The sequence below is a fragment of the Saccostrea cucullata genome, unplaced genomic scaffold (genome assembly GCF_032062105.1).
Source record: "Saccostrea cucullata isolate Sc308-1 unplaced genomic scaffold, CSIRO_AGI_Scuc_v1 ctg3, whole genome shotgun sequence".
Lineage (NCBI taxonomy): Eukaryota > Metazoa > Mollusca > Bivalvia > Ostreida > Ostreidae > Saccostrea > Saccostrea cuccullata.
Window position 1 is genome coordinate 510,727 of NW_026935858.1, and position 10,765 is coordinate 521,491.

General features: G+C 35.2%; 1 protein-coding gene across 1 annotated transcript; it reads right to left on the minus strand.

Annotated features, from left to right (window-relative positions):
- Positions 1-5,025: 5,025 nt before the first annotated feature.
- Positions 5,026-7,999, minus strand: LOC134243981 (uncharacterized). The gene is made up of 2 exons (XM_062726224.1): positions 7,802-7,999; positions 5,026-5,709 (listed from the first exon to the last, which is right to left on the minus strand). The coding sequence occupies exons 1-2, from the start codon at positions 7,958-7,960 to the stop codon at positions 5,044-5,046; spliced, it is 825 nt and encodes a 274-aa protein (XP_062582208.1). The 5' UTR covers positions 7,961-7,999; the 3' UTR covers positions 5,026-5,043.
- Between the last annotated feature and the right edge of the window lie 2,766 nt (positions 8,000-10,765).

Consider the following 10,765-nt stretch of genomic DNA (forward strand, 5'->3'; position numbering starts at 1 on the left):
ACTGCATCAACTTTTTTAACCTTGACCTTTCCTTAGACCTTGACCTCACTTTTCTTAAGTGAGTGTTTAGCTTAGTTTTAAAGATACCATTCAAGATAGTGTTATCAAAGTTCATATGCTGATTCATTCTGATGAGAGCTATTCAACTGCATCAACATTTTTTACCTTGACCTTTCCTTTGACCTTGACCTCACTTTTCTTAAATGAGTGTTTAGCTCGGTTTGAAGTTTCGGAAACACATATGGAAATTAGCCTCAGTAATTAGACTCTCGGTCGACATCGTTAAAGAGGAGGTAAACTGCAAATTGTGTACGCGTACAACTAGTGATATTGCATTGCATTTTCTCCTTGAATGTCCAACGCTATTTGCTAGCAGAGACAGCTTGATGGACGAAATAGTAAACGCGATAAATGTCCAATCTTACGTTAACCTCACAAATAATAGTGACGACGTAATTGCGGATACCATTCTTGGATCAAGACGTGGTTCTGTCGTATCTGAGGAGGAGTGGGAAATGTTTATGCTTGCTGTTGCAACTGGCGTTGCGCGTATGATGACAGAAATGAACACTCACTTACATGAAGTATAAAACTTAAAAAAAAACTGATAAATGATGTACATAGTGTTTAAATTATGGACAGTAACTTGTGTACATATTTCCACATTTTTGTTTCAAAGTTCAAATATTGTTACATACTTAATAGTTTGATGCATTGATCTCTGCTGCAGAGGAAATAAAGAATGTCTGTCTGTCTGTCTGTCTGTCGTTGATACATATTGATGGGAGCTATTCAACTGCATCAATATTTGACATTGACTTTTCCTTTGACCTTGACCTCACTTTTCCTAAATTTGTGTCAAACTTCATATGCTGATACAAACTGATTAAAGCTATTCAACTGCATCAACATTTTTTTACTTTGACATTTCCTTTGACCTTGACCTCACTTTTGTGATTAAGTCAGTTTTAAGGAAACCATTCAAGATAGTGTTTTTCAACAACATATACTGATACATACTGATGAAAGCTTTTCAACTGCATCAACTTTTTTTGATCTTGGCCTTTCCTTTGACCTTGACCTCACTCTTCTTAAATTAGTGTTAAATTCAAATACTGATACATTCTGATGTAAGCAATTCAACTGCATCACTATTCAAGATATTCTGAAATTTCATAAACAAATTCAAATTTTCATGTTGCATTTATTGATATACCCTTGGCGGGGCATTCATGTCCTATGGACATATTTCTAGTTTTTTGATCACTTTAATTAAAGACAAAAAAAATATAAGGGTTGTTTAATAAATTTTGCAAATATGATTAGGAATTCAAATTTAATAGAACTTTTCACCTGTGAAAAATTATAATCAAGAGATCTAGCACTTTCAAAAATGAAAGAAAAAGTGAGCAAGCTCACATACCCCATGCTCCCCCAAAACTCAAAGTGCTGAAAATCCCGGAAAAAAATGAAAGAATCGGAATTTCCCGGTAATATGCACATCTACAAATTGTGTCCTAAATACCTGCAAAGTTTGATGAAATTCTGTGCAGCGGTTTATGAGGAGTTGCGCTGACAAACTGTTCATCACTATATTCAAGATATGGCCAAAAATCTAATTTGAAAAGTGCCGAAATTCCCAGAAAAAATAAAGGAATCGGAATTTCCTGGTAATATGCACATCTACACATTGTGTCCTACATACCTGCAAAGTTTGTTAAAATTCTGTGCAGCGGTTTATGAGGAGTTGCGCTGACAAACTGTTCATCTCTATATTCAAGGTATGGCCAAATGCCTAAGTTAAAACAATTTTAACACGAGAGAAATAAAGGAATCGGAATTTCCTGGTAATATGCACATCTACACATTGTGTCCTAAATACCTGCAAAGTTTGACGAAATTCTGTGCAGCGGGTTATGAGGAGTTGCACTGACAAACTGTTCATCTCTATATTCAAGGTATGGCCAAATGCCTAAGATGAAAAGTGCGGAATTTTCTAAGAAAAAATAAGGAATCGGAATTTCCTGGTAATATGCACATCTACACATTGTGTCCTAAATACCTGCAAAGTTTGATGAAATTCTGTGCAGCGGTTTATGAGGAGTTGCACTGACAAACTGTTCATCTCTATATTCAAGGTATGGGCAAATGCCTAAGTTGAAAAGTGCGGAAATTCTAAGAAAAATAAAGGAATCGGAATTTCCTGGTAATATGCACATCTACACATTGTGTCCTAAATACCTGCAAAGTTTGATGAAATTCTGTGCAGTGGTTTATGAGGAGTTGCGCTGACAAACTGTTCAAAAAAGGTATGGCCACTGACTAAGTTAAAAAGTGCGGGCAAAAAATATACCTCGGAATTTCCTAGTTGGTAATATGCACATTTACACATTGTGTCCTAAATACCTGCATATTTTAAAGTTTACAAGCGGTTTAGAAAGTTGCTGACAAAAAACTTCAGAGATTCAGCTCACCTCAACGAATGTTGTAGTAAGGTTGTCACACAATTAAAAGCAAAAATGAAAAATTTAAGCAATTTTGTCTGATACTTTGAAATAGACCTACATAAAAAATTTAAACTAGTTCTTCTTCATGAAAATATAATCCAGCATCTGAAGCAAATTTGAGAGTTTTCATCTCTTGATGCAGCATTTATGCAAGTTTGGTTTATACAATGTTATATAAGCCTTATAGTTTTTATCCCACACACAACTTTTAAAATTGTCATATTACTGAAATATGTAGTATTCAGCATCCGAAGCAAGTCCATTAGTGTGCATCCTTAGATGTATCATCCACAAAAACTTGAAGTCCCCCGCTTGAAAAAAAATTTGGGTGATTTCACAGTATCTGTTAATATATGTAATTTATTTTATGTTCAAGAATAAGCTTTTGCAATGAAATTTAGCATAGCAACTCCCTATCACTTTAAAACATTGATTTTGAGGTCAAAAGGTCAAAGGTCAAGGTCATAAATAAGCAAATTCTGTCTGTTAAAACACATCGTTTCCACACGATATCTCTAGAACCATTTGAGCTATTGCAATGAAATTTTACATAACCACTCCCTGTGGCCTAAAGAAGACCCCTATTGATTTTGCGGTCAAGAGGTCAAAGTTCAAGGTCGTAAATTTATACATTCTGTCTGTGTGTAACACTATCATTTCCGGGTGATATTTCAGGAAGATTTTGAGCTTATGCAATGTAATTTTATACCAAAAATCCCTAGGACGTCTCTCGCCCTCTCAAAGTGCCCCGCCCCGTTTGTTTTATTAGTATTTATAGTATTACATGTCGCTATTTTTAGCACAGGAGTATGAGGAGAGTTATTTCGTATAAAACAGGTTCTCGGCGGACTTTATGTTCTTATTACATCTATTAGAACTGTTTAATAAAGGCTAAATAAATCAAACACCATGGATTGTGTAAAAGAGAATACCGAACATGAAAACATGAATTATATACATGTATGTGACTTCAGTTCTGCATATACTTCACTCCGAGTAAAGCGACTCCGTGGTCTAGTGGTTATGTCTCTCGCTTCAAATGTGAGAGGGCCCGGGATCGAGTCTCGGTTGCATCGTTCTTCTTTTTCTTTTCTTTTTTTTTTTAAATACTTTTTTTTTTTACTAAATGATAGTATTCAGCATGTGAAATGAAAAATTTATGAGGTTATAAAATCATCATTACAGTGTGATAAATATTCCATATGAAAAAATCTTCTATACACATAATAAAGAATAAGCAATCAAATCTTTATATGCATACTGACATACATGTATTTTATTTCCTTCAGTATACATGTATACATTTAATAATTCTACAAATTCACAGGGGGGGACTTTTTCCCTAAGCGGGGGACACGAATTCTCTGAATTAGCTTGTTGGAAATGAAACATGCATCAAAAACTAACATTTTCACTCATCCACAAAAAGTAGGTCAGATTCAGCATCTGAAGCAAGCCTGGTAGTATGCATCCTTAGATGTATCATCCATGCAAGATTGGTCATTAAAGAATATACTTCCTTGGAAATGAAACCTGCACCAAAAACATTAACCTGTTAAAAAACCGGAAAATGTAGGTCAGATTCAGCATCTTAAAAGCCCGGTAGTATGCATCCTTAGATGTATCATCCATGCAAGTTTGGTCAACATAGGGCTTATTTACTTGGAAATGAAACCTGCACCAAAAACTTTTTTCACTCAACCGGAAAATGTAGGTCAGATTCAGCGAAGCAAGCCCGGTAGTTGCATCCTTAGATGTATCATCCATGCAAGTTTGGTCAACATAGGGCTTATACTTACTTGGAAATGAAACCCACACCAAAAACTGCACCAAAAATGTTAACCTGCTCCAAAAACATTAACCTGTCATTCCTTTGCTGAAATTGCAGCATCTGAAACTCTGTCTGGTACAATGAAACACACTAGAACCATATTCCATGCATGTCTAATCAATATAGGACTTAGAAGTAATTAAAAAGAAAAATGCTCCAAAAAACTTAACCTTAACCTTTTACACACCGACACCGACTCCGACGCCGACGCCGAGGGTATCACATAAGCTCCCCCCAACTTCGTTGAGGTGAGCTAAAAAAAGGACTGACTGACTGACGGAGGGGTCAAAAACATTATACCTCACGCAACTAGTTGCGTGGGGTATAATAATATGTCTACAGCTCAAATTTTAAAGTTTACAAACAGAAAGTTGAGACACTTTTCACTTAAGCATGTATTATTGATAAAAGCAAAATGACATGTAATCAATTTGTCGAGTAACTTTTACTGAGAAATCACTTCTTTCCACCGGTTTTTAGTTATTATAGTATGAAGAGTCTCATTAAGTCATATCCCACACACAATTTTAAAATTTCATATACTGCAATAGAGTATTATGTTTCTCAAACAAGTAAAATATCTTCAAGCCACAAAAACTTGAAGCCGTGTAAAAAGGTGATTTCACAGTATCTGTTAATATATGTATTTATTTTATGTTCAAAATTTTTCAAAAACTACACGGTGAGTTTCACTTTAAAACATGTTTACTGATTCAATTCATCAATATAATCATCAGATGCCATCTCAGAGAAAAACCTATTTCGTTCAGTATTGTTTCTAAAACAACTTTCGTAAACATAATATCTTTTCTTCTTTCCAATGTCCACTCTTAATTTATCAGTGAATTTTTCATAAAACACAGGTTTCCTTTCAATGTTTTTTCTACTGAATTCTACTTTCCTCTTCAATCCATACTTGTACACGATGGCTATATAACTGTCCCGTTTAGCACTGTAATACAGTCTACCAAAGGTATTACTTGCAAAAAGAAAATACAAAAGTCCTCCAAATAGAGTGATGTGACAGGTCACATACAGCCACTCAGTCGATACAGGAAGATGGTTGTAGATTTCCACACAATTATCGAACATCTCCCACAGGTCTTTGGATGCATACTCCAATTCTTCATGTTCTTTGTAAAAGAAATGGATGATCTTTAACAGAAATAGCAGAGGAAAGCCTAATGCTATGCCTGCGATAAGCATGTATCCCTTATCAATATTGCGTAGGGCATAAACCAAGCGGAATTCTTTGTCGACACCATCATTATAATCTTCATCACAGGGATTGGGGCCTAATCCCTCTGGCTGTGCAAATGGATTCGGAGACTTGTAACTTAAGAATACCACTGGAACATGTTGATGATTTGACTGAAATAAAAATATATACATTATTTAATTTAAAAAAAAGGACATGTATTCAAAGTCTTAAAAATTCGTTTTATAATCTTAAATATCATTTATATTTTACAAGAAAAGATTTTTTCAAAGAAAATTTTTTAAAATTGTAAATATATGTCTATAGGCGAAGAAAATATTGCCCAGTGTTCATATGTAACATAACAAGAAAATTTGTAAAGTGTATAAAGCTTCATGAAAATGCTGTTCAACAGCACACACCAAAATGTACTATCAGAAAGGTAATATAACTATGGCAGTGCAAATAGTTTTTTTTCTAATATGCATCAATATACATGGAATGCAGCAACTTTTGGCATTATGTGAGAAAGGGCCTATATCAATAAAAGCCATTAAGGTTTTTCCAATCCACTCTGGGTCCTCTTCAAGAATTTATTTGGAGCTGAATAGAGGTGTGGATTACAAACCCTTGGTTGTGATGTTTTGAGAGGTACATCCAGTTTATGATCGTCTTCATGTTCTAAACTTTAGGATTAGAGAATAACTTGGCTACCAACAAATTATGATAATCAATATTTTTAATAGCAAGGTCTATATGTAATTGTTCTCAAATTTTATCTCTTGTAAAATTGCCCCCTAAAAACTACTGCATACTCAACCTGACCAAATTTGATTTTAATATTTCACATTAAGATCATATTTCCAGCATTTAAGAGTTGTCATAGACAGACCTGCCAAGTGACCCGCATTCGGTGGGTAAAATTGACCTCTCACCCCCACTCATAATGACCCGCGGCGTGTCATTGTTTTCACCCGCAAAATCGATCATCCAAATTTTTTGACCCAATATTAATTAAGCATGTTTGTCTAACAAGAAAGATCTGAAAATTCATCCTAAAATTTCCGATTTGTGTTTTATAAATCAGGATATGAACATCTTGTTTATTCAATGCACACAGATTAGTATCTTTGTTTGCCGAGGTGTTAAAAAAACTGTTAATTAGCCACAGGAAATCACTTCACGCTTGATCGCAGATTGACACAGCTGTACAGGTAATATGCCTGGAGCATTTAGGGGATTATACGTAACCATTTGAAGGGGTATATGCATGGTGAACCACATAGATTTAGAGGTCAATTAAATATCATTTTATTAAAAACAGAAATTAATTAATTAAATACAATGATATGATAAACGTTTTTTTAAAAACGAAAGTAAAAAAACGAAACTACAAAGCATAACTGATAACAACTGATTTTATCAGCTCTCATATATCAGCTGATTTTATCAGCTCTTGTATATTGAAATTATTGTTAAGTGTAGTGGTTAAAAGAAAATGATATTAATTAAGATAAAGCAAAAGAGTCTAACGTGAAGAATATTGAATTCCCCCCCCCCTTCCAAAATGTAGTATTGTACGTTGTGTTTCTTTGTTAAATGGCTATGACAAGGGAATACCCACTTGTAGTCACACCATGACTCTAACGATTTTAAGTTTTTGTTTGGGGTGTTAGGTATCCTTCATAATTTATTTTGTAGTATTTGATTCATTTGATTTTTTTGTGTGTGTTTTAAAATTAATAATAGGAAATTAGATGGCACATACTTCTTACCACCACCCCCTGCAGCAGCAATTTTTCAATATTAATCTTTCAATTTAAATGTCTAATTACAATTTTCTGATTCTGTAATATGTTGAAAATTAATTATTGTAGAATCTAACAAATGTTTCCCAGAAACTTTTTAAATTTTTAAAACTTTGCAAAAATTCTATTGAACTAAAAGTGTCTGAATCTTACTATCAATCTGAAAGTGTTCTTATACAAGCAATTTTAAGTAACCTGTCCTAAGTAAAAATTAAGTCTGCAATAAAATATAACATATACATGCATGTGTTTGACTGTTTGCATTGATGCCTAAAAATTAGGGAGCATTTTGTTACTCAAACCTCAACAAAAATGTCGCCGCGCGCTATGACCCAACATTTCAATTCTGAATGTTGGGTCATGACCCCCCACAGCATCAATTTTGGTTGGCAGGTCTGCATAGAACACAGATATGTGAAGCTACACTTTAAAACAACCCAGTACAAAGTTCCCTTACAAATGCTTTGAGTCCAATACGATGAAAGATTGCCGTTCTTGCCAAATGTGTCCAAGAGTTGTTAGTTCCTTTTACAAATAAGATGCAGGATTTTAAAGATGATTTCACTATTTCGTTGTTATTTATACGTTTCTGCACTATAACTAAACAGCGAAACATGCTACTTTCGCTTCAAGGTCAAAAGTGCACCTCGATCCCGATGCTAATTATAATGTGAGGAGTAACTATAAATCTATAAGACAAAATGAGTCTTTATCGACTGGATATCTAATAGCTAATACTTTTAAACTGGCAAAATTAAACATTGTTACATAAAAGCATAGAACTAAATTCCCCTTGCTTAAGGTCAATGCTTTATCTAAGTAATAGAAGCACATGGGCCACAACGCTCACCTGAGTAGCCCTTGGCCTGCTGTTCTTCACCAGATTTACCCCTTTCAATACTACTTGTTGTCCCATAAAAATTACCCCGGGACCAGGATTTGAACAATTTAGAATCTAATCCAAATCTAAGATTTAAATAGATATCATTGAGATGGTGGCCATCTCAAAGGGCCCCGCTTTTAGCCTTTTAGCAATGAACATATGAAAATGTAAGGTATACTGAAAAGGGTTAATTTTGAAGGTGTTTGAGATTAAAGGGGACAAAAAGTAACTACTCCCTGCAAAATAATACATTTAAAAAACTTAAAGAAATGTATCCTCTATATATGAAAATTGTTGCATAGCCTCTATCATAATATGGAAGGAAAATCACATACCTAGTCAATTTGTTTAAAGCCGAGTGGACACAAAGGAAAGAAATTATGCACCGAACAAAGATTTTAAACAGAGAGGCTATTTTTGACCTTGACCTAAAAACTTTGTTCAAGGTCAATGCACATCAATTTATAACTGGCACTCTGTGAGTGAAGAATGAGCTACATTGGACAAACGGGAGAGACGACATGCTCAGGACAAAGATTTTACACATAATAATAAAATATTTCTGCTAAGACCTTGACCTTTGACCTAGAAACATGGCTCAAGGTCACTGCACACCGCTTACCCAAAGGCACTCTATGGGTGAAGTACGAGCCAGATTGGGTTAAGGGGAGAGAAGATATGCTCCGGACAAGGTTTTTTCATATAATTCTGCTATGACCTTGACCTTTCACCTAAAAACATGGTTCAAGGTCACTACACATTGCTTACCCAAAGGCACTTTGTGGGTGAAGTATGAGCCAGATTGGGTCAAGGGGAGAGAAGATATGCTCCAGACAAGGATTTTTCATTTAATTCTGCTATGACCTCGACCTTTGACCTAGAAACATGGTTCAAGGTCACTGCACATTGGTTACCCAAAGGCACTCTGTGGGTGAAGTATGAGCCAGATTGGGCCAAGGGGAGAGAAGAAATGCTTCGGACAAGAGATCTCGGATGGGCAGACTGATCATGCACTGAGCAGGGCTCCAATAATACCTTTTGTTTCAATATATCTAGTTTGAAATTTCAGCATTGACCTGTAGATCATATCCAGTATCAGAAACAAGTCCGCAACCCTAAACCCCTGCTCCAGCCCCAACCCTAACTCCATTCTTCAGCAGTGTGCATCCTTAGATGTATCACCGAAGCAAGTTGGGTCAACAAAGGGCTTATAAATTCTTTAACCTATTCCAAAAAAAGAAATGTTGGCAAGATCCAGCATCAAAAGCAACTCTGGTAGATAAGTAAGTTTGATCAACATAAGGTTCTCAGTTCAATACTTGGTATGCGACCTGCTAAAAAATTTTAATCAGCTCCAAAAGTACCAAGTTGGACATTTTAAATAAAGGAAATACAGTGGACCTTCAGATATCCGGATGCTTCAGTATCCGGATGATTTTTCATCGGGACAGAATTTTTAAATGCTATATTGTTTTCTTTAACTGGTGATTCAAGTATCCAGATGCTTCACATATCCGGACAAACTCACCGGGAACCAAAGTGTCCGGATAAATGAGGCTACACTGTAGCACTAGCAGCACCTGAAACCTTGACCAATTCAATGAAACATATTACAATTATCATCCATGCATCTTTGATTTAAAAACTGCATAGAAGTAGACATGTACTTGAAAAGGATTGATTGATTGTATATTGTTTAACATCCCTCTCTAGAATTTTTCACTCATACAGAGACACCAAGACTTGCCAGTGGAGAGCTTCAAATGTTGTCCTATGCTCGGCACTTAGGGCCATTGAGCAGTGAAGGATCTTTTTCATGTAAGCATCTACTTTAACACGGGAACCATGGTTTATATGGTCTCATCTGAAGGACCGGTCTCCACATCCAACAGTGGGTTTTGAACCTGTGATATTTGAAAAGGAATCTAACTGCTTTGAAAATTTTAATTTGGGGAGCCGACAATATTAAGGCTCCCCAAACTTTGCTAAGGTGAGCTTATGAAAATCAAATATTTACATTTCCAATGTCTTTGTCCGAGATAAAATTACAAATTGTAAATGTACTTTATTTCCCCATCAATGTATTGGCGCGGTTCAAAAAAAAAAAAAAATAAAAAAACACGTGCAGGGCGGCACAAACAGCTAGACAGAAGCAGGGCTTGGAGCACGGATTGGCAGAATCAAAGCATGTAAATATAAGGAATAACTGTCATATTTTTCAATTTCATGACGATGATCAATTGATTGGCTTGCGTAATAATTTTAATTTTATGCATAAACGCCTTTGGCGTTTATGCAAATTATCACGCAAGCCAATCGATTGATCACATCATGAAATCGAAAAATAAGACAGTTATTCCTTAAATACATGTCTCCTTGAAATTAGCCTAAAAATACAATATTTTTAAAGGCTGCTTATTTCCGAGATTTTGTTTTATACTCCATCAATGAACAACACTCATCGTTATGAAAGTAAGCCCCTTTCAACACACTCAAGAAATTAGAATATTAAATTCTTTCATATACCCCAGTAAACTG